The following is a 23,125-nucleotide window of genomic DNA, read 5'->3' as shown; positions in this document are numbered from 1 at the left end:
TAAAAATGGCTGAAAACAGTAGGTTTTTACCTTACTCAGGACACCATTCAGGAGATAGTGATGGCTGCACGTGCTCTTTGGCATTTCCACTGTTCCAGTACAGTACTAATGCAGACAGTACTAAACTTCTCAGACTGGAAATTATTATGGATGATCTGCTCATTTATGGATGAGGAGATATGATTGAAAAACCAGGGGCAGACCATGATCAGAATCTCATGCGACTGCTTGAAAGAGTTCACCAGATGAATCAAATCTGAACACGAGAAAGATGCAATTGAAGATGCCTGAAGTCAAGTATATAGGTTGTGCATACTGAGACCAAAATAATTTCACTTGGATCCTGACAAGGTGAGAGGTGTAGCAGAGATGCACCGACTGACAGATGGTAAAATAGTGTCATGATTGGTTGGATTTGTGAACTATTTTTCAAACACTGCAGATGGTGGTGTTCCCATGTATCTGCTGCCCTTGTCCTTCTGGATGGAAATGGTTATGGGTCTGAGGACCTTTGCCAAATTTCTACATGGTATTTAGGAGGCCATATTATTTTTGTATGGTTCTTTTGAGTTTTTTGTATTTTTCTGCAATGGTACTTTATAATCTCAGTTGTAGAATAACAGTTACTGTGAAGTCAAACATGGTTCTATTAGCTCAAAGCAGTTGATAGGTTGTGGAGAAACAATAGATGCATCATTTGGGATGTTCGACATGACATTTAATCACTGGGACTGACACCCCACAGTCTAAGTAGACACCTAAATTACCCTACTGGTGCCACATTATCATGATAGAGATCTATGAAGTTAGTAAGCTAGAGGGAGATGATGCCGTAAAAAGAGACTAAATGCTAAGACTGATGTTGTACACACAGCTATAAGCAGCTTTCACTAAACTTAAATAGCTAATGATAACAGTGCCAATGCTGAGATAGTATAACATCAGTAATAAAGTCACCTTGCAGTATGCACAGGTTCGAATAAGACTTCTTCCCTACAGAGGACCTCCAACCAACACAAACACCAGGTACATTGATGACATTTTCTTCCTCTGGACCCATGGCGAGGAGTCTCTGAAACAACTGCACAGTGATATCAGTGAGTTTCATCCCACCATCAAACTCCCCATGGACTACTCTCTACTATCTGTCTCATTCTTGAACACATGCATCTCCATCAAGGATGGGCACTTCAGAACCTCACTCTACTGCAAACTAATGGATAGCCTCATGATGCTATACTTCTCCAGCTTCTACCCAAAACATATTAAAACAGCCACCCCCTACGGATAAGCCCTACGCATACTCAGAATCTGTTCAGATGAGGAGGAACGTGATAGGCACTTGAAAATACTCAGGGATGCCCTCATACGAACGAGGTACAATGCTCAACTCTTCGACCACCAGTTCCGACGTGCCACAGCGAGAAACCGTAATGACCTCCTCAGGAGACAGACACGAGCTGCAACCGACAGGGTACCCCTCGTTGTCCAGTACTTCCCAGGAGCTGAAAAATGATGCTATGTTCTTCATAGCCTGCAACACGTTTGGGGCAGCAAGGTGGCTCAGTGGTTAGCACCGCTGCCTCATAGCCAGAGACCTCGATTACTGCTCTGGTGACTGTCTATGTGGAGTTTGCACATTCTCCCCGTGTCTGCGTGGGTTTCCTCCGGGTGCTCCAGTTTCCTCCCACAGTCCAAAGATGTGCAGGCCAGGAGATTGGCCATGCTAAATTGCCCATAGTGTTAGGTACATTAGTAGGGAGTTGGGGAATGGGTCTGGGTGGGTTACTCATCGGAAGGTCGCTGTGGACTTGTTGGCCTGAAGGGCCAGTTTCCACACTGTAGGGAATCTAATCTAATCTAATCTAATCTATGAGGATGAGCACCTCGCCAAGACCGTCCCCACACCTCCACTTCTCGTCTTTAAACAACTGCCAAACCTCAAACAGATCATTGTTCGTAGCAAACTGCCCGGCTTTCAGGACAATGCCATAAAAACTTGTCACGGTAGACGCTGCAAGACGTGTTCAAATGTCGACACATGGAATATCACCATTACGCATGGGGACACCTCCCACCATGTCTGTGTCAGCTACATGCGACTCAGCCAACGTTGTCTATCTCATACCCTGCAGACAAGGATGCCCTGAGGCACGGTACATTGGGGAAACCGAGCAGAGGCTATGGCAACGGATGAACGGGCACTGCACAACAATCAACAGACGGGAGTGTTCCCTCCCAGTTGGAGAACACTTCAGCGGTTCAGGACATTCGACCTCGGACCTCGGGTGACCATCCTCCAAGGTAGACTTCAGGACAGACAACAACGAAAAGTGGCCGAGCAGAGGCTGATAGCCAAGCTCAGTATCCATAGGGAGGCCCTCAACCGGGACATTAGGATCATGTCACACTACAGGTGACTCCATTGCACTAAACACACACACACACTCTCTCATACGCTCACACTTATGCTCCCACACACACCCTCTCACAGACTTATACCCCTTTACACTCACATACACACACACACACACACACCCTCTCACAGACACTCATAGCCACCCCCCCACCCCCCCCCGCTGCCACACACATACACACGCACACACAAACCCCGAAATGCTCACATACACATATAAGTTTGTGGGATGAATTTGTACTTTCAGAATTACACTTTACTTCGCTCAAAACTGCATGAATCCATGTAAGATTCTGTAAATCCATTTTTGTAGATTAGAATCAGTCTGACCATTGTGGCACAGACAGTCTCACACAAGGCAGCTAACTCCTTCAATACATTATCTGGGCCGACATGACACCAATTTGAAAGTTCACTTGGGAATGTAGCTTTTTAAAAAGAATTTCTGCTATTTACATTTGAAAGAACTGGAACCAACGAGGTCATTCTAAAAGATGAGAGACTTACCAAACAATCCAGGTCTTTTTCAATTTATAAACTTTTGCTATAAATTCTGTGTCTTACAATCTTATACTCCACAACCACATGATGAAGGAGCAGCACTCTGAAAGCTAATGCTTCCAAATAAACCTGTTGGACTATAACCTGGTGTTGCGTGATTTTTAATTTTGTACACCCCAGTCCAACACCAGCATCTCCAAATCATCTCTGAACAGGTTGATTAGAAAATATCTTGTTAAAAAAACTTTATGAGCCTTTGTGGTTTAATGGTAGTGTGCTTATCTCTGAGCCAGGAGGCTGAGGTTCAAGTCCCACCTACCCTGGAGGTGAATAATAACTTCTCTGAACATAGTGCTTTGAAAATATCTTGTTTAAAGCACACCTCAGTCATTATGGCATTCTAGATATTGTAATACATTGCAGTGGCCCCTAATTCACAAGTGAAGAATTCAAGGACTTTGTAAATGATTGAGAAATTCAACACCATGCAAAAAGTTTGAAGCAGTAATAACATTTGTTGAAGGAATTTTAAAGAAGTCAAACAAATCCAGATCATGTTTTACAATGTAATGCTTGAATGAAGATGTGGAAAATATTCCCGTCTCGAGATGAATGCCACCACAAATCCAAAATACTTTTCCAGTCATGAGAGAACTACAGAAACCCTAAGTAGTAACAGAAATGAGCAACAAAATCATGGCGAAATGACAGAAATCCAAAATTCATGTTGGCAAAACTGCTAAATCACTACCAGAGCTGAGCAGTCTGCCAGAGAGCAAAACATCAATGCTTGTGACAAAGATATACATCTAAAGACGCTACTCCTGCACTGCAGGTAACTCATCGAGAAGATGTGATCTCACCCCCGTGAAAGAGTATAAAGTGATCGTTAGTCCCAGAGGTTCACTGTTCTTAACAAGAATAGATTAGCAAAACAAGTCAATGGCAACAGCACTCACTATGGGAATGACACTCCCTGGAGAATGAAAATCATGCTAACAATAACTAAATATCCGATGAAAAGCCATTGACAAGGCAGATGTATACCATAGAAGACTTACACAATTTAAAGAAAATATATAAAATGCATACGTAGACACTCATGAAAAGGGACAGATTCAAATGATCACAGTTTTCTCATGAGGTAATGTTTTCCTTATTGATCATGTACATTGGGTAGCTTGGGTAACTAGGAGCTATAACTAGCAGTGCACACAAGTTTCTTCTTTTGTTTGTGAAAAGGGGATATTGAGAAATACAATTCTACAAATGCATTTCTGATGAAGGGCTCTTGCCTGAAATATCGGTTCTCCTGCTCCTCGGATGCTGCCTGACCTGCTGTGCTTTTCCAGCACCACACTCTCTGACTCTGATCTCCAGCAGCTGCAGTCCTCACTTTCTCCACAGTCTACCATCTGGCTTGCCATAGTCATGTGACTTCTATGTCAGCTGTCTATTGCTTTCACATTAGTTTGTGGCAGCTGTGAAACGTATTGAAGCATTAGGAATGTTGGAACACGAGCGGGACTATCAATGCATGAAAGTGAACAAAGCTTGACTGTGTGGCTGTAGTGAATGGGTGGGATGGGGGAGGAGGGCAATTGCAAATGCAAAATGAGGAGTCTAAAGGCTGTGTTCTATAGTGTTTAATAACTGCTCTCATAGTGTCGAACTTGGCATGGAGAAGGACCATTGTTTTAGATTACATTACAGCGTGGAAACAGGCCCTTCGGCCCAACAAGTCCACACCGACCCGCCGAAGCGCAACCCACCCATACCCCTACATTATGGGGAGATAAGATCGCTATAAAACAAGGGCAGATTCAGTGACACTACTGACAGTGCAAGATCTCAGGGGCTGTCAAATCTTTGTAAGGACACAGAGAAAGATGGGATGAAGGTCTGTTACCAGAGGAGGAACGTCTCTAGTGAGAGGGCTATGTCAAGGTTGAGAGGTGACATGTTCACTGTCACAAAGTCAAACATAATGGTGGAGGTTTTCAGGGTAATGGTGGGAGTTGCACCATTGGGTTTGGGAGATCTAAAGTATTGGGCTAACACTCAAAAGTGATAGTGGGAGTGCAGTTACTGGTGTGACAATGCTGTCACTTTAACAAGGTTATTTTGTCCTTGGATTTTTTTCAAGAGAGGTCTTAAAGGCTGAGGTGCAGAAGTGTCTTGTTTAGCAATGGCAGGGGGGGTTTCCAGTTCTCCCAGTTCAGTATTCTTCTAGTTTGGTTTAGCTGTGGCAGTCACAAGATGCTGAAGTCCAGAGGAAAGGTTCCAAGCTTCAGCAGATGACTCCTGATTGGCTTTTCTCTCTGAGATTTCTTTGGAAGTTGTTTGCTCCTGCCTGTAAGAATCTGTGTTTCAAATTACCTTTTTGCCAAGGGGTGTGTTTACTGGGTTGGAACAGTTCATTAGTTAAGTTGCTGTATTGGGTTGGTTAAGTTTTCCAATTGTTAAGTTATTCTAAACTCTGCTTTCTTTTGTTTGTGTTTCAACTGTAGTGTTGAAATTAATTTTGTGTTGCTTAAAGCTGAGTGGGTTTAACCAGCAGCATCGCACCTGGCAAATCCACTCCACATCTATCATTAAATAAGAAAAAGTTAGGGTTTAGGCTACTCTCTTAAAATATTTTGACAGGTCCATATTTTGTCCATAACAGGTCCATAACACTGATCATTGTTGCAAACCCATAGTGAAGCTGGCTGGGGTACAGCTTCATGTAGGAGGAGGCCACTGGGGGTGAGCATTCGGAGAGGGGGGGGGGGGTGAGGGGGGCATGTGAGAGTCTTAGATGTGACTTATGGGAAAATTTGGAAATTTCCTTGCTCAGTAGCAATATTGATGAAAGCTATAAACAGTGATAGGCATAATTGCCTGCCCAGGTAACTTGGTGGATACACACCGTGTATCTGATAAAAGGAATATTCTTGAGGCCTCTGGAGCAGGATGAGAGAAGATGCTTCAGGAGGGTTGTAGCAGCCTGACAGCGGAAGCTGCAAGTCCAGCAACAGGCAGCACAGGCAACGAGTCACCCATCTCTGTGCCTTGTGACTCCAATAATTTGCACAACCTGTAGGTTCCATCTTTTTTCAAAGCTCTAACCCTGGCTTGAGCTTATCCACAGTGGGCCTGATATTGATGAGGCATCAGTATAGGATTTGTCCAATAGAGAATATGCCTCCACCAGAATTATCACTGAGCAAAACATTAACTGTCTGAAAATATGTTTCTGCTGCTTTTATTGGTCTGGAATGGTCCTGGAGTACAAACCGCAGAGGGTATCGAAAACTGTCCTGATCGCCTCTGCACTGCACAACGTAGAACATAGTTTCCTTCAATATTAAGGAAATGTCCCTAGTTCCCCTATGGTCATCAATGTGTGCCAGTATATTAAGTTCCCTGACTCAGCAATTGGTCATGCAATGCAGAGAACCATTGCAACAGTTTAACATGGAGAAGCATACGATGATAAATAGGATGAGCCTGAGGAGGAAGCCATCAATATGCACAAGCCTTTACAGAATTTTAGTTCCAAGGGATGCCAGAGACAATCTCTTACACACCCAATTCATACAGCAGTGAGATATAATCACAAGCTTGGTCCCATCATTGGATCTCTTCGCCAGTTTAGGATGTCTACCAGTTCCTGCCAGCCTCCCTCCTGGAACTACCCGTGAAGATGCATCCTCTGTCATTTAGAACAGCAAGGATGTAGACCTTAATCACATAACCATACTATACTCCATCCACCAAGCTTTTCTTTGCTTACCTAACCTTGCCTGTAGGGAGAGGCTGAATAGGCTGGGACTTCTGTCCCTGGAGCATCCGAGACTGAGGGGTGACCTGGGAGGTTTATGGAGTCATGGTGGCGGTGTGGATGGGATTAATGGCCAGGGTGTTTTCCTCAGGATGGTGGCATCAAGACTGGAGGGCATGGGTGACTGGGAGGGCATGAAGGGCTGCTTTTTTGGATGGGAAGTGGGGCATGTGTGCAGTGTGCTGTCAGGAGGTGGTGGAGGCAGATACAATTGCAAGGTTTGGAGGGCATCTGGATGGGTGATTGTGGGTTGGGAGGAAAAGTGCTGGCAAATAGGACTCGCCTGGGTTAAGATATCTGGTCAGCATGGATGGGTTGGAACAATGAGTCTGTTTCCGTGCTATACTTCTATGACTCTATATGAAGGGATGTGGGCCGGTGCTGGTAGATGAGACTGAGCCAGTCTGGGGCGTCTGGTCAGTGTAGGTCTGTTTCTGTGTTCTATGACTCTATGATTCTCTGAATCTATGATTCTACTAGTGAATACTGGTCCCAAGTACATCCACATTTCAGTCAGTCTAAAACCACCAAGAATTTAAATACTCCACCTTTCCTGCAGACCCTTTATTGCAGCTATAACACTTCCACTATTCCCTTTGAGAGTGATCCCAGACAATCTCCTTCACAGTTCATAAGCTAAAGCCTGCATGTCCATCCAGGTCCCAGAGATTGGTAAGTTCAAAACCTGAAATTGAAAGCAACATTCAGCAAGGACTGAGCGCAACTATGCAACATTGTTCCCTCCTATGCAATATTGTTGAAATACCCTAATGTACCATCATGCAAGCCAGCCATTGGTGCAAGGACTCCCTGGCCAGAGTGATGGATTACAGGTCAGAGCACATATGGGTCATATGTTGGAGCTGGCTCTTCCTGACAATCTCTCCATGAATGAAGCATGTGCTCACATACCTGTGACATGGCAGAACTCAGGGTATGCATGGAGTCCTCTCTCTCCTGTGCAAAGCTGTGCATTCTTTTCTTACACATGCTGGTTTCTGCTGGAACCTTTGGAATGCTTTGGGTAGCTTTCCTCCCACGTTTCCTTGCTGGTATCATTGATACATTGTCGGTAAAGATGCCTACATAAAATCTTCGGCAGAAATGAGGTTCAATCTTGATGAAGAATAGCTGGAGTTATTACATATTACTGAGTAGCTAATTACATTACAACTGAACATATGGTTGGATCTTGTCAGAATATTAGGCTGCACTTAAGGTTAAGTACTTGAGCGGCATGCTCTGAACATTAAAAACAATTACTGCAGCATTATACATATTCTGAGAAACACATGAGAACTCATATGATGTGCACAGGACAGCTTCTCCCAAGAGGAGTCCTTTATATCCCAATGAGCTGAGCTTATCTTCTGAATACGAAGATAGGTGGAGTTGTGGACAGTGAGGAGGGCTGTTGTCGGCTGCAGAGGGACTTAGATATGATGCAGAGCTGGGCTGAGGAGTGGCAGATGGAGTTCAACCCTGCCAAGTGTGAGGTTGTCCATTTTGGAAGAACAAATAAGAATGCGGAATACAGGGTTAATGGTAGGGTTCTTAGTCAGGTGGAGGAACAGAGGGATCTTGGGGTCTATATACATAGATCTTTGAAGGTTGCCACTCAGATGGATAGAGTTTGTAAGAAGGCCTATGGAGTATTATCGTTCATTAGCAGAGGGATTGAATTCAAGAGTCGTGAAGTGATGTTGCAGCTGTACAGGACTTTGGTTAGGCCACAGTTGGAGTACTGTGTGCAGTTCTGGTCGCCTCACTTTAGGAAAGATGTGGAAGCTTTGGAGAGGGTGCAGAGAAGATTTACCAGGTTGTTGCCTGGAATGGAGAGGAAGTCGTACGAGGATAGGTTGAGAGTTCTCGGCCTTTTCTCGTTGGAACGGCGAAGGATGAGGGGTGACTTGATAGAGGTTTATAAGATGATCAGAGGAATAGATAGAGTAGACAGTCAGAAACATTTTCCCCGGGTACAACAGAGTGTTACAAGGGGACATAAATTTAAGGTGAAGGGTGGAAGGTATAGGGGAGATGTCAGGGGTGGGTTCTTTACCCAGAGAGTGGTGGGGGCATGGAATGCGCTGCCCGTGGGAGTGGTAGAGTCGGAATCATTGGCGACCTTAAAGCGGCATTTGGATAGGTACATGGATGGGTACTTAATCTAGGTTAGAAGTTCAGCACAACATCGTGGGCCGAAGGGCCTGTTCTGTGCTGTATTGTTCTATGTTCTATGTTCTATGTTCTATGAATAGAGGTAAAAACAATGACAGCAGATGCTGGAAACCAGATTCTGGATTAGTGGTGCTGGAAGAGCACAGCAGTTCAGGCAGCATCCAAGGAGCAGTGAAATCGATGTTTCGGGCAAAAGCCCTTCATCAGGAATAAAGCTTTATTCCTGATGAAGGGCTTTTGCCCGAAATGTCGATTTCGCTGCTCCTTGGATGCTGCCTGAACTGCTGTGCTCTTCCAGCACCACTAATCCAGAATCCCTTATCTTCTGAATGTGAATGAAGCCTTTCAGATACAAACTGTGTAATCAAACATCTCTCCTCAAGTTTATTACTCCCCATCGCCCCCACCTCCCTGACTTTAGAAATGACTGACAAACTGCTGCTTGAGGATAAAACATTTCAGTTCAGTCCGTTGCTATCCTGGTGGATCCTCAATTTACCGATGACCTTTGCAGGTGGAAATATGCAAAGACAGTTTATTGAATCTTAAGGTGGCCTTTGATTTCTCAGATGCGGTTACCTGAGGAGCTCCTCTGGCATTAATGACACTGTCGAACATATGTTTCTCTTGGAGAGGTTTTAGTTTCCTGAAATCACATCTTAGGAAATGGTGTTATTGAAAAAAAAAGGTAATCTCCTCTTGACATTGTAACAAGGTATACTCACATGTGATCTTATATTATTGCTTAACATCATTTATTTCTATTCATTCATGGGACACTGGTTTTATGGACCAGGCCGAAATCCCTCAAAATATAGCAAAGAGATAGCCTCGATCCTAACTTCTATTGAAAATCATAGAGTCACAGAGATGTACAGCACGGAAATAGACCCTTTGGTCCAACTTGTCCACGCCGACCGATATCCCAACCTAATCTAGTTTCATTTGTCAACACTTGGCCCATAACCCTCTAAACCCTTCCTATTCATATATCCATCCAGATGCCTTTTAAATGTTGTACCAGCCTCCACCACTTCCTCCAACAGCTCATTCCATACACATACCACCCTCTGCGTGAAAAAGCTGTCCCTTCGGTCCCTTTTAAACCTTGCCCTTCTGACCTTAAGACTGTGCCCTCTAGTTCTGGACTCCCCCACCTTGTGTATTTATCCTATCCATGTCCCTCATGATTTTGTAAATCTCTATAAGATCACCCCTCAGCCTCCGATACTCCAGGGAAAACAGCCCCAGCCTGTTCAGCCTCTCCCTATAGCTCAGATCCTCCAACCCTGGCAACATCCTTATAAATCCTTTCTGAACCCTTTCAAGTTTCAGAACATCGTTCCGTTAGGAAGGAGACCAGAATTGCACACAATATTCCAACGGTGGCCTAACCAACGTCCTCTATAGTCACAACATGACCTCCCAACTCCTGTACTCAATACTCTGACCAATAAAGGAAAGCATACCAAACGCTGCCTTCACTGTCCTATCTACCTGCGACTCCACTTTCAAGGAGCTATGAACCTACACTCCAAGGTCTCTTTGTTCAGCAACACTCCCCAGGACCTTACTATTAAGTGTATAAGTCCTGTCCTGATTTGCCTTTCCAAAATGCAGCACCTAAAGGCAAGTGTACAGCAGTGTGTTCCAGATATGATTTGATTGGTTGAACCACCAGGCTTGAAACAAAACACACTTTATTCTTGCACCACAGTTAAACATACAAAAGAAGGAACACTGACAAATTGAATCTAACAACAGAGAAAGACCTCAAGCTTTTTGCTGCAGCAGAGAGAGAGAGCTGTATCTAGTAGCTTCAACTTCAAAAACCCCAACTTCAACAACAGAAACCAAAACCAAAATCCTGGGTCAGTGTGCACCTGACCCCACCCATTCATCCTCCTTTTGTCTAATTAAGAAAGTTATTTATTCTGCTTTCCCTTGGCAGACACCTTGGCACAAAGTTTGCAATGTCTCCCTTCAAGAGAACCAGAACAGAATCTCTTAGAGGTACACCTCATCACACTGGCTGGGCCAGCATTCATTTCATATCCCGAATTACCCTCAAGAAGATATTGATGAGATACCTTCCTGAATCATTATACTCCACAACCACCTGATGAAGGAGCAGCGCTCCAAAAGCTAGTGCTTCCAAATAAACCTGTTGGATTATAACCTGGTGTTGTGTGATTTTTAACTTTATATTTACAAATGCACACCCTTTGACAATAGCAATGTCTCTTACTGAGTCAGCATTCCATGGCCCAATATTTCTAATATTCATCCTTTTATCCTAGCTAGAACAAAATCCTGTACTTCCTGGCTACCCTTGCAATTTTCCTTTCATTTTCTCAGTTTTGTTGTGACTTAGCTTTCGATGTTTCCTCTCATGTTATTGTGCTGTGTCTGTAATTCTGGAACAGTTCCACATGCTTTATTTATTCTTGCATGTGTTAAGAACTAATTTGACGCTCTGTGCTTTTAAATACTCGCAGATTTTGTAAAAGAAAAATGCAAGGATTTCCTTCTGTGATGTTTGTTATTAATAGATTTTGTTTGCAAAAAATAAATTTGTTGACCAAATTCTTTTACATTTAAAGAACAATAGTTTTCAGTAACAGGGAGAAAGTAGTTTGAATAAACTACACTATTAGATAAGTTTTAATATATTTACCATTTGAAATTAACATTACATGTTTAAACTAAATATTGACATTTAGGGATTATGTGGGAAACCTGGATTATATTGAACTGTTTGGCTATTTCTGGATTAAACAGGGTTTTAACAAGGAACGAGGTCAACATTTTAATGTGGGATGTAGGCCATCTGCTGATTACAAAAAGTTAAGTGACTTTGGAAAAACTGCAAAGCAAATCTTTAAGAGGGTTGAGGAATGGGATTTATTGTAATAAAGGCTTGTAATTGCCAGAAAACCTGCCTTTGGAAGAGATTGTGAGACTCTTGTCCCAATGTATTTCCCAGCAGCCCTTTCTGGTCTTCATTTATCTTTTAAAAATCCAGCAAGTCAAAAAAGAACAAAGCTCTCAGGCTGTAAGTCTCTTTATCTCTCCCTCAGTTTAAGTAACTGGAATTGGATAAAGTTTTCACAGTCGTATTTTGACTACTTTGTAAACCCTGAAAAGCTGAACAGTAACTGTGTTCCAAAGACTTGGAGTCAACCCAATCTAAACTGAAGCTTGCCTAGAAGATCGAGCAGCCTGTGGCTGCTGTCAATTCAATTGTGTCAACAATAAACCCCATTAATGGCCCCCACGAGCAGCTGTTCAACCCCCAGGCTGATTCTTAGCCATTCCTTTATAGGCCAAACTGTGTTTTATCTCTCTCTGGGCTCCATCTTCACCTATCATTTACACCTCGCCCCTCCCCCCACCCTATCTCCCACATATATACCGATATTTTTCCCTAGCTACAATAGGTCCTGAAGAATTCTCACTGGACCTGAAATGTTATTTCTGCTTTCTCTCCACAGATGCTGCAGACCTGCTGATTTTTTCCAGCAATTTCTGTTTTTTTGTCAACAATAAACTTGATGGATTATGAGAAATTGTCAAATTCTATCTTCTGTTTTTTAAATCATTGGCCAAAAAATTTTTCTTTCCCTTTGTCCTATTTAAATATGATTTCTGCAAAGTCTGTGTCTTTGGTGTCTTGTGAGTGTACTTGTGTTGAGCTTAAAACAGGATTTAGTTTGAATTATGAACCATTACTTACTTGTTAACCAGATCTGTCATTTGTTTTCAGAAATGAGTTTTGTTTTATAATAAACGGATTATTTTTGATCTCATTAAAGAAACCAGGTGAAAATCTGGGTTTATTCTGGATAGTAGAACAAAAGGTAGACAATGAGACATTTGGCTGACTTGAATCTAAACATTTACAAAAATGGCTCCCTTAGTAGAGGGGGTTTGAATACCAGCACTTTTCAATATTAAGGAACTGACCATCCCCTGACTATAGGTGGTTTTCATAATTTTCTGCCTTTGTGCAGAAAACCCCACAGAGAAATTATGTGATGACTCAAGCCCGGAGAAATGTTTATCTTTGACGTAATGTCCCAGGACAGTTGAGTTGAAATCGTGCCTGCTGATCTTTGTGTATGGCCTCGTCTTTATGATTTCACCATCCTCCAAAACAACCTTTATAACTAAGTTGCCAGCAACATCTCATTAAAGCATAGGCTCCAAAGAATTCTGATGTTTTGAACTTTCCAGTTTGAGTGTGGTGAATGCAGGCAATAAAGCTACACACCTCCTACCGAAACAATGTCCCATTGTTAAGGTGTCAACGGTTCTGACATCGCAAGATCCATTGTGAGCCATGTATGAATGTACGATACTGATGGAAGACCAGAGTCTATTATGGCAACACATGCAAAATGTGGCTGAATGATGCAACTGGTGGTGAGATCTTTAAAAAAAACATGTCAAAACGATAAATCATCATCTATACATCAGATCCCAAATAGATGTCTGGAAAGTGTTTGTGGAGCTCAGCCGATCCAAACTGAAGAATAAATAAAAATGGGATTATTATTTCGAAAAAGTTCATCTATCTAGTATTTTTTTGATACATATTGTGCAGTTATGTGGTTCTGAGTCCTTGGCTGAATGTTACTAGTCCTGTACTGAGGGGTTGGATGGTGAGAGCTGTGATAAAATGCCAATGGAAGGCATCAAGGGGGAAATCCAACATTTTCTTGCAGCTACCAAGTATCAATTACAGAGATAACAGCAGCTCAGTTAAATGCCACCTGAAGATTGGGACAGCAGATTATTCCAATTAATTGGCCTGCCATTGGACATTTGGTCCCAGTGTCAGAGTAGGTTCCCCCTCCACTGCAGTGTGAGATCACTGACAACAGTGACAACTCCCAGAGCCTTCCTGGTAGGAGGGTGGCTTCCTTTCTATCTGCTCCATGGCCATGTAGGGGCACTTCAGTAACAATGACCATCTCTCCGGCTACAAAGCTTCTGTTGAGGGTTGCACCCGTCTTATCACAGGGACCTGCCTGCCTAACCCTGTCATGTCAAAAAATGATCCAGTTAGGTGTTCAGGAGTGTCTCAGTATGGAGTTGCTCTCCCCTTTTCTTTGCAGTGGCTATCTTTATCAGTGTGCTGCTGAGGCTGCAGAGATACCAGCCCCATGCCAGTCTTCTGATTGGGCCAGCAGTTTTGTGATGAAAGGTTCCTGAATTAAACTCTTTAATATCATTTTTAAAGTTTGAATTTCAAAACAGTGGCATTTGGGTATTGCTTACTTTTCTAAAGGCTTTTTTAAAAATAAATAAATAAACAACCCCACGTCGCGCAGCCGTTCAGAACAGTGACTTAATCCAGTATTTATCAGAGAGCTAGAGTGTAAATGGAAAATTGTTTGCACTAGGGTGGTTTATGACAGGGAGAGTAAGTATTGAAAGGTATTAGTGTGTTTTTGGTTCAGAATAATCAGGGACTAATTTTAGCACAGAAAGATTGAAAGTTTTAGGTAGTTATTGGAAGATGACCTGACTGTGGTCAGAAGCATGTCTAGTTCTCTGTAAGTAATGACATTTTTAGAGCATGGTTACCTCAGTAGTAAAAGTTTACTTTGTGGAAAATCAAACTAAATGTGTTTGGTTAGAAATCTTCAGGTTCTTAGAAGCTGAAAAAGTCTGAGCTCACAGTTTTGTGAGCCTTTATTTGAGAAGAATTCACAGGCCAGAAACTAGAGAGAATCAGTTAACTCAAACTTAATAATTGATACGAAGGTAAGATTTCTCTAGACTTTAATCACTATAAAACCATTGTTTTAAGTTTTATTGTCGTGTGTACTCTCGTCTGAGGTACAAGAGTACAGTGAAAAGTCTACACTGTTGGCACACACCACCATCTGAGGTGCAAAGTACCTAGATACAAAATCTTAGTTACAGAAATAAAAACAAGAAATCAGCTGAAATATTCATAACTACAGTCTTCTTAGCATAAAGTAGAAAAAAAAAAGAAATAATATTAAAATGTCGAACATTATAGTCCTTCCTTGAGCTGTGGGCATGCTGATGCTCCAAGCTGGGCTTCTCCAAGGAAGCATGCCCTCCCCTGAGCTGGGCATGCTTTCACCCACCTTGACCTAAGACTCGCCCAGGTATGCCAGGCTTTGCTGCCACTCACAAGGATTCGACACTAGCCACAGCCTCTTTGCTGACCACCACTGCAGCCATCCCTTGCTGCTGACCGTTTCTGCCAACATCTTCCACCGTCACCATGGACACCCGCTGCTGCCATCCTTCGGTGCTCCCTTGTGGCTGACCATTACTGCCCCTATCCGGGGTAATGATGGGCCAGAGCTGCTGCCACACTCCATCACCACTGCTGTCTCCAGGCCTCCAAAGGTTAAGTTGTAAACTAAAAACAAAAACAAAGCTGAGAAAAGAACAAGAAAAATGAAAGAAAAAAGTGTGTAGAATGGATGCGACATGGTCTCAAGAGCCCAGACACTGCCTTCTCTACCACCACCACCTGCGATTTGCTTGGTGTTGGTGTTGGGGAATAGGTTAAATTGAATTGAATTTATTGTCACATGTACCGAAGCACAGTGAAAAGCTTTGTCTTGCGAGCAATACAGGCAGATCACAGAGTTACGTAGCGTAGATAGTAAATAATAGGTAAACAATGGTAAAAACTAAAACACAGGTACAGTTCCTTAACTGATGGCCACAGTTTAAACATTCTTTAATTCGCCATTGTTCACCTGCTCAGGTTCAGAACTACATTTGGTCCCAGCAATGGGCTGGGTGTATTCCCATAAAACTCCTGTCCTTTTGTGTCCCTGAAGTGAAGTGACGAATGCTGCTTTCTCATGCACCAGGTATCAGGATGAGTAGTGACAACTGTTTAAAGGATTTACATTTGTCATATTTCATTCTTGTTCATTGAGTGGCAAAAGTCTGACTGCAGTACTTATAGTTTATTGTGTTCATCCCACATGTCAGCTTTGTTCTATTACCAGTGATTGCTCCTGAGTCAGGGGATGATGTCGGGTTCGCACCCCATTTCAAAACATGAACACAATCCACGCTGTTACTCTTAAGGATTGATTGGGAGGGTGCTGTACTGTAGAAACTAGTGTGTTTTGCATAAGTCTGTGTGGAGTTTGCACATTCTCCCCGTGTCTGCGTGGGTTTCCTCCGGATGCTCTGGTTTCCTCCCACAGTCCAAAGATGTGCTGGTCAGGTGAATTGGCCATGCTAAATTGTCCATACTGTTTAGGGATCTGTAGGTTAGGTGCATTAGTCATGGGAAATGTACAGTAATGGGGTAAGGGAATGGATCTGGTTGGATTAGTCTTCGGAGGGTCAGTGTGGACTAGTTGGGCCAAAGAGCCTGTCTCCACACTGTCGGGATTCTATGATTCAGAAACAAAGTTCCTTTATATCTGACTCTGGAAATTTCAAGATCACATAGCATTATTCAAACACATGCAGAAACCTTTTGTCTTGTCCTCCTCAACCAAACCAATAAGCCAGATTGACTTCACTATCATCTTATTGATGTTTGTGAGACCTTACTGATTAGAACTGTCTACGTTAGCATAATGTAAAACAGGTGTGATCTGAAAGGACTGATTCTTATAAACCTTGCCTGAATTTCTCACGTTAAGGGAAATGAAATCTGAGTAGAGTGTATTCCATCCATAATCTCCATGTCAGAGACTCAGCTGTGAAATTGGTTGGAATCTTCTGGTATGCAATTTCTTTCCTTGGCCAATATGGATGTACTGAAAAAACGTAGCTCTTTTTCACACGATTACACAGTTTACATCTATTATATAAGCAGCTCAATGAATTCCAAAGCAGGGAGCAGCAGGAATCGATATCTTCCTTAAGGAGTCAAAGGACCTGCTCTTGTATTTAAAGGCTTTTAGACAGGCAATCATTCCTTGAGTCTTGGAGTGGAGTTTTCGCACTTAAACATTCTGCTCCTTTCACCCTTTCCTAGTCAACATCGTTCTCATTTTCAGATTCACTTCTGTCTATGACCCATACCCATTCTGCTCCAGCGTCTCTCTCTCTCTCTCTCTCTCAGTCATCCTTCGTGCCCTGTGCAACTTCGATTACTATCACCGGATCTCAATCATGAAAGGGTAAAGACTAGTTTTTCCTAAAGAGGACAATGCAGCAGCTACCTGCCTGATCCTGCAAGCACTATACATTATCCAGCATGCATCTCATGTGTAGTGGGAATCAGAAGGCACGTACTCATCTTCTTGGATAACTTAATTGTGAAAGGGACCTTAATTCTAGTGTTCTGGCCTTTAAACAGGCATTCATGAGGTGCAAATGCATGTGAACATTGGAAAGAGTGAGCTGTCTTTCACATTCTGAGAACTTGATTACAAGGGTTCATGTAGCCTTTGGGATTCAGGTGGCTGTCCCCTCAAATAATTAAGCCCCCACTTGCCTAGCTTCCTGCTCCATGGAGCTATGGAAGTTTCCAACCATTGACATTGTTTTTCACCCCATAGATACTGCTAACAGCTCTGCAGAATGGAATGTCCCATTATGTTTTGTTGTTATTTCAGATTTCTAACATCTTTAATATTTTGCTTTCGGCAGAGGTCGGGATAGGTCATTGCTCCTAATTTATGGTGACAACAAAGTTGAATGTTTTGACCACTGTTCCAAAGATGGCTGCTTTCTCGGCCTGTATAACAATGGCAGCTGCTCTCCATAATTCATCTCCTACAATACAATAAACCAACAACTGCAGATTCTGGAAATCTGGAACAAGAACTGAAGTTGCTGGAGAGACTCAGCAGGTCTGGCAGTATCTGTGACCTGCGAGGGTATAACCACCTGGGCACGTGCTGTCTCTAGCAGGAAATGCAAACCCCAGCAATGCCTCAAGAAGATGAATGGCCTTCAATGCTCTGCCACCATCTTCGTTTGGCCACCTTGCACTTATTGTAATTCTGCCACTGCACATACCTATTGTGGTTCTGTTCGCCGAGCTGGGAATTTGCGTTGCAGACATTTCGTCCCCTGTCTAGGTGACATCCTCAGTGCTTGGGAGCCTCCTGTGAAGCGCTTCTGTGATCTTTCCTCCGGCATTTATACTGGCCTGTCCCTGCCGCTTCTGGTTGTCAGTTCCAGCTGTCTGCTGCAGTGGCCGGTATATTGGGTCCAGGTTGATGTGTTTGTTGATAGAATCTGTGGATGAGTGCCATGCCTCTAGGAATTCCCTGGCTGTTCTCTGTTTGGCTTGTCCTATAATAGTAGTGTTGTCCCAGTCGAACTCATGTTGTCTGTCATCTGCGTGTGTGGCTACTAAGGATAGCTAGTCGTGTCGTTTCGTGGCTAGTTGGTGTTCATGGATGCGGATCGTTAGCTGTCTTCCTGTTTGTCCTATGTAGTGTTTTGTGCAGTCCTTGCATGGGATTTTATACACTATGTTGGGTTTTGCTCATGCTGGGTATGGGGTCCTTCGTTCTGGTGAGTTGTCTGAGTGTGGCTGTTGGTTTGTGTGCTGTTATGAGTCCTAGTGGTCGCAGTAGTCTGGCTGTCAGTTCTGAAATGCTCTTAACGTATGGTAGTGTGGCTAGTCCTTTGGGTTGTGGCATGTCCTTATTCCGTTGTCCTTCCCTTAGGCATCTCTTGATGAAATTGCGCGAATTGCGTTTTTGGCGAATACATTGTATAGATGTTCTTCTTCCTCTTTTTGCAGTTCTGGTGTACTGCAGTGTGTTGTGGCCCTTTTGAACAGTGTCTTGATGCAACTTCTTTTGTGTTACCTTTGTAATCATTAAAAACACAGAGATAGAGAACACGCACCGGGTCATCAATGCCACACTCACAGGAATCCGATTCACTAGAGAGGAAGAAAAGGACAAGCAACTCCCATTCCTAGACGTGATGGTACAGAGAACACTGAACAGAGAATTCACCACAAAGGTATACAGGAAAGCCACACACACAGACCAAGTCCTGAACTACGAAAGCAACCACCCCAACACACACAAAAGAAGTTGCATCAAGACACAGTCGCACATAGGGCTGCTCACACCTTAACTGCATTATCTGGGCCGGCATGGCACCAGTTGTTAAAGCTATTGTTAAAGCACCAATTGTTAATGGGCGGCACGGTGGCACAGTGGTTAGCACTGTTGCCTCACAGCGCCAGAGACCTGGGTTCAATGCAAGGTTTGTGAAGGTTTGTAGCTCAGGTTGAGGTTTAGGGTGTAAGTTTGCTCGCTGAGCTGTAGGTTTGATATCCAGACGTTTCATTACCTGGCTAGGTAACATCATCAGTGGCGACCTCCAAGTGAAGCAAAGCTGTTGTCTCCTGCTTTCTATTTATATCTTTCTCCTGGATGGGGTTCCTGGGGTTTGTGGTGATGTCATTTCCTGTTCGTTTTCTGAGGGGTTGATAGATGGCATCTGGATCTATGTGTTTGTTTATGGCGTTGTGGTTGGAGTGCCAGGCCTCTAGGAATTCTCTGGCATGTCTTTGCTTAGCCTGTCCCAGGCTAAGCAAAGGCATGCCAGAGAATTCCTAGAGGCCTGGCACTCCAACCACAACGCCATAAACAAACACATAGATCTAGATGCCATCTATCAACCCCTCAGAAAACGAACAGGAAATGACATCACCACAAACCCCAGGAACCCCATCCAGGAGAAAGCTATAAATAGAAAACAGGAAACAACAGCTTCGCTTCACTTGGAGGTCGCGACTGACGATGTTACTTAGCCAGGTAATGAAACGTCTGGATATCAAACCTACAGCTCAGCGAGCAAACCTACACCCTAAACCTGGGTTCAATTCCCGCCTCAGGCGACTGTCTGTGTGGAGTTTGCACATTCTCCCCGTGTCTGCGTGGGTTTCCTCCAGGTGCTCCGGTTTCCTCCCACAGTCCAAAAATGTGCAGGCCAGGTGAATTGGCCATGCTAAATTGCCCCATTGTGTTAGGTGTAGGGGTTGTGGGTCGGTGTGGACTTGTTGGGCCGAAGGGCCTGTTTTCACTCTGTAAGTAATTTAATCTCACTTGAGAATGGAACTTTTAAAAGTGATTTACATATGAAAGAACTGAAACAAACATGGTCATTCTAAAAGATGAGAAACTTAACAAACAATCCAGGTCTTTTTCAATATATAATTCCAGTTACATCACACTGTAATCTTGTGCTATAAATTCTGTGTCTTACGATCTTATTCTCCACAACCACCTGATGAAGGAGCAGCGCTCCAAAAGCTAGTGCTTCCAAATAAACCTGTTAGACTATAGCCTGGTGTTGTGTGATTTTTAAACTATGTACAACTCTCCCCCATTAGCATGCACTTTCAAATAAACCTGTTAGACTATAACCTGGTGTTGTGTGATTTTTAATCTTTTTTCCTACAGGAACATTACAGAGTAGCCAATATCACCCCGCAGCAATTCAGAGCATTCTGACAAAACTTCCTGACCTTACAAGCTGGGCCTGGGTGGTTTGTTTGATCTCTTCAAGGTGTCAGTTCCACTGGGTGAGGGACAGATTGTCTGGCTGAACACAAGGAGCGGTCTGGGGTAAGATATTCCCGGGTGGCTTTACCTGTTCAGTGCAGACTTCTGTGTCACTTACTCAGCTAAGTGAGACGTTCCTTGTATTTGAGGTCCCTGAGTTACAGCACCAAGTGTGAATGTTTGATTCACAACTCCAGATGACACAAGTTTCAGTTCAAAGGTAGATGCTTTATTTTTGGACAGCTGGCAAGAGATTCTTAGTGACACCAAAAAGAGTTGTGTTGCCTACTTGAGATGACATCTCTGAATGAATCTCTGTACTCTACGTGCAAGCAGTGTATTTTATATCTTATTTGGGTGTGACTAATGCACAAATCTACAAGTCACATGGCTGATTGCTATAATTTTGTTTAAGACAGGTAATTCATATTTTTACAGTGTCCAATAGCGAATGGTTTATGGGAGCTGGTTATCATATTTTTTACAATCGTATGTTAATGAGTAAAGGGGTTAGATAGTAGGAGTTTTGTTCCTGTTGTTGGTCTTCACATACCCTTATGAATAGGTAAGGAAGGACAACAATGGGGATAGGAGGTAGTTCATAAGACCGATGTCTTGGGAAAACAAGGACCTTTGCCTGGGGCTGAAGGTAAAATCCACATGTATTGCTCCAGACCATTTTGGCAGCTTGGACATAAGTCAGACCCCCCCCACACACACACACACAGTGGTTTCCAGTCTCACTCTGTCAGGGGACAGGCATGCAATCAAACCTGCAGTGAGTCTCTTCAATAGGAAAAAATGCCAAAGACTCAATTTGTTTTATTGTTCACAAGTGACTGGAATTTCAGGCAATGTTTTGAAGAGTTCCAGAATGCTGCCACGCTGACAAATGAAAATGACAAATGCATATTCTCTTGCATTGCATCTGAAGGCTGGGATGAGATTCTGGGGGAGGCACCAGATTGAGCAGCGTTGGCTGGATATGATCGCGCTGCTATGAGATTCACAGCTGCTGGAATCATTTCAGCTCCCATCAGTCCTACAGTCACGTGTGGGAGCAGCCAGTCTCAGCATTGTAAACAGTCCGATGATCTGTAATTATCTGGGATTGCAGCTCATTACTTAAACACAAATAATGACTATACTCCTCACATCACCTTCAGGCAATCAGTACAATGAACAGCACTTTTTAAATACACCCAACAGATGTGTTCAAATGAAGTTGAAATGATGGTTCATTGTGTAGTTTATATTACTCTCTTTTGGAATAATTAACTGAACTTCAGTGCAATTAAAACTTTTTCATAGAAATGGTCCTTCCAGAAATGATCAAATCCTTGCTTTCGTGTGAGTTTTTAAAGTGGTGTTCATATAAAGATGACGGTGATGTGAAGGCCATACAGGGAGACAGTGAGGGCTGCAGATACTGGAGATCAGAGTCGAGAGTGTGGTGCTGGAAAAGCACAGCAGGTCAGGCAGCATCCGATGAGCAGGAGAATTAATGTTTCGGGTATAAACCTGAAGAAGGGCTTTTGCCCGAAACGTCGATTTTCCTGCTCCTCGGATGCTGCCTGACCTGCTGTGCTTTTCCAGCACCATACTCTCGACTGAAGGCCAGGCAAGGCCTACTCCTGTGCCTTAGACTGGGCCCACACTGGAGCAGTGATTTCTTTCCCACTATCTCATTAACATAAGCCATGATGGTTAAATTCAATTATAATTTATTTTTTTAAATATTCACTGGATGTGGGCATCACTGGCTGGGCATCCCTTCATCTCCCAGACAAAAACAGGAAATGCTGGCAATTCTCACAGGTCTGGCAGCACCATGGAGAGAAAACAGAGCTTCAGGCCTAGTGACCCTTCTTCAGAAGTGATAGCCTGGATAAGGTGGTATTTATGCCAAAGGTCTGGCGACGGGTGGTGGGGTGGGGTTTTAGGGGGAGAAGTAAGTGGGTCAGAGGAGACAGAGCCCAAAGAGGGAGTTGTGAAAGGAGTAGTAGATCGGAGGACTATTAATAGAAGAGAAGCTGAATGAAGAGCAGGAGAGAATGGGTGAGCTATGCTGAAGTTATCCATGTCATGACAGGATCAAGGTGTCGGGTGGGTAAAATACTTGGAAGGATGGAATCACGCTCCAACATTATTGAACTTGATATTGAGTCCTGTAGGTTGTTGGGTTCCCAAGTGGAAAATGCGATGTTAATCCTTGAACTTGCGCTGAGTCTCATTGGAACACTGCAGTAGGCCCACAACAGCAGTGTTGCCATGGGAAGCTCGGAGTCATCTTTACAAACAGAACATAGGTGTTCTGCAAAGCAACCACCCAGCCTGCGTTTCATCTACCCAGTGTGGAGGAGAGCACACAGTGGGCAGAAATGTGATCAGTCGTGATGAACAGTCCAAATGTCAACTCTGCTTTCCCTCCACAGATCTGCTGAGTTTCACCACCAGCTTCTATTATTCCCAATATCACTATCTCTATACTATCGTTGTCTTTACTATTATCTTGCTTATTTAATTGTTTTTGAATCTCTGTCTCTGATTTAGTAATAGATTCCTTACAATGTCTGGTCTGCTAATCTGTTGCTCCACCATAAATGCCATTGGTCATTAAAACATGGTAGTAACAGCCGATAGTTGTCATCGCACATATTTATCAGAATATATATGTAAAATAAATTCTGTATCGAGGAT

At 43.2% G+C, this 23,125-nt stretch overlaps 1 protein-coding gene across 5 annotated transcripts in view; it reads left to right on the top strand.

Moving 5' to 3' along the window:
* Window positions 1-23,125, top strand: part of LOC148152056 (uncharacterized) — a 288,374-nt gene that overhangs the window by 42,044 nt on the left and 223,205 nt on the right. Inside the window, exon 4 of one of the 5 annotated variants that reach the window (XR_015761359.1) lies at window positions 12,416-12,733. The exons of 2 other annotated variants lie outside the window; for them this stretch is intronic. Coding sequence is in view for 2 of the 3 variants with exons in the window: in XM_088000250.1 (XP_087856376.1) it covers window positions 10,873-11,044 (172 nt within the window). In the remaining variant the exon portion in view is untranslated. Of the gene's footprint in view, window positions 1-2,135; window positions 2,474-10,872; window positions 11,235-12,415; window positions 12,734-23,125 lie in introns of those variants that run through there. 2 more of the 5 variants (XM_088000250.1, XM_088000303.1) reach the window with 2 other exon arrangements.

Source organism: Chiloscyllium plagiosum, unplaced genomic scaffold, assembly GCF_037043375.1.
Source record: "Chiloscyllium plagiosum isolate Xiang-an unplaced genomic scaffold, Cpla_swu_hap1 HiC_scaffold_1, whole genome shotgun sequence".
In the NCBI taxonomy this organism is placed as follows: Eukaryota; Metazoa; Chordata; class Chondrichthyes; order Orectolobiformes; family Hemiscylliidae; genus Chiloscyllium; species Chiloscyllium plagiosum.
Note: the sequence above shows the minus strand (reverse complement) of the source record. Positions and strands in the feature narration are given on the sequence as shown.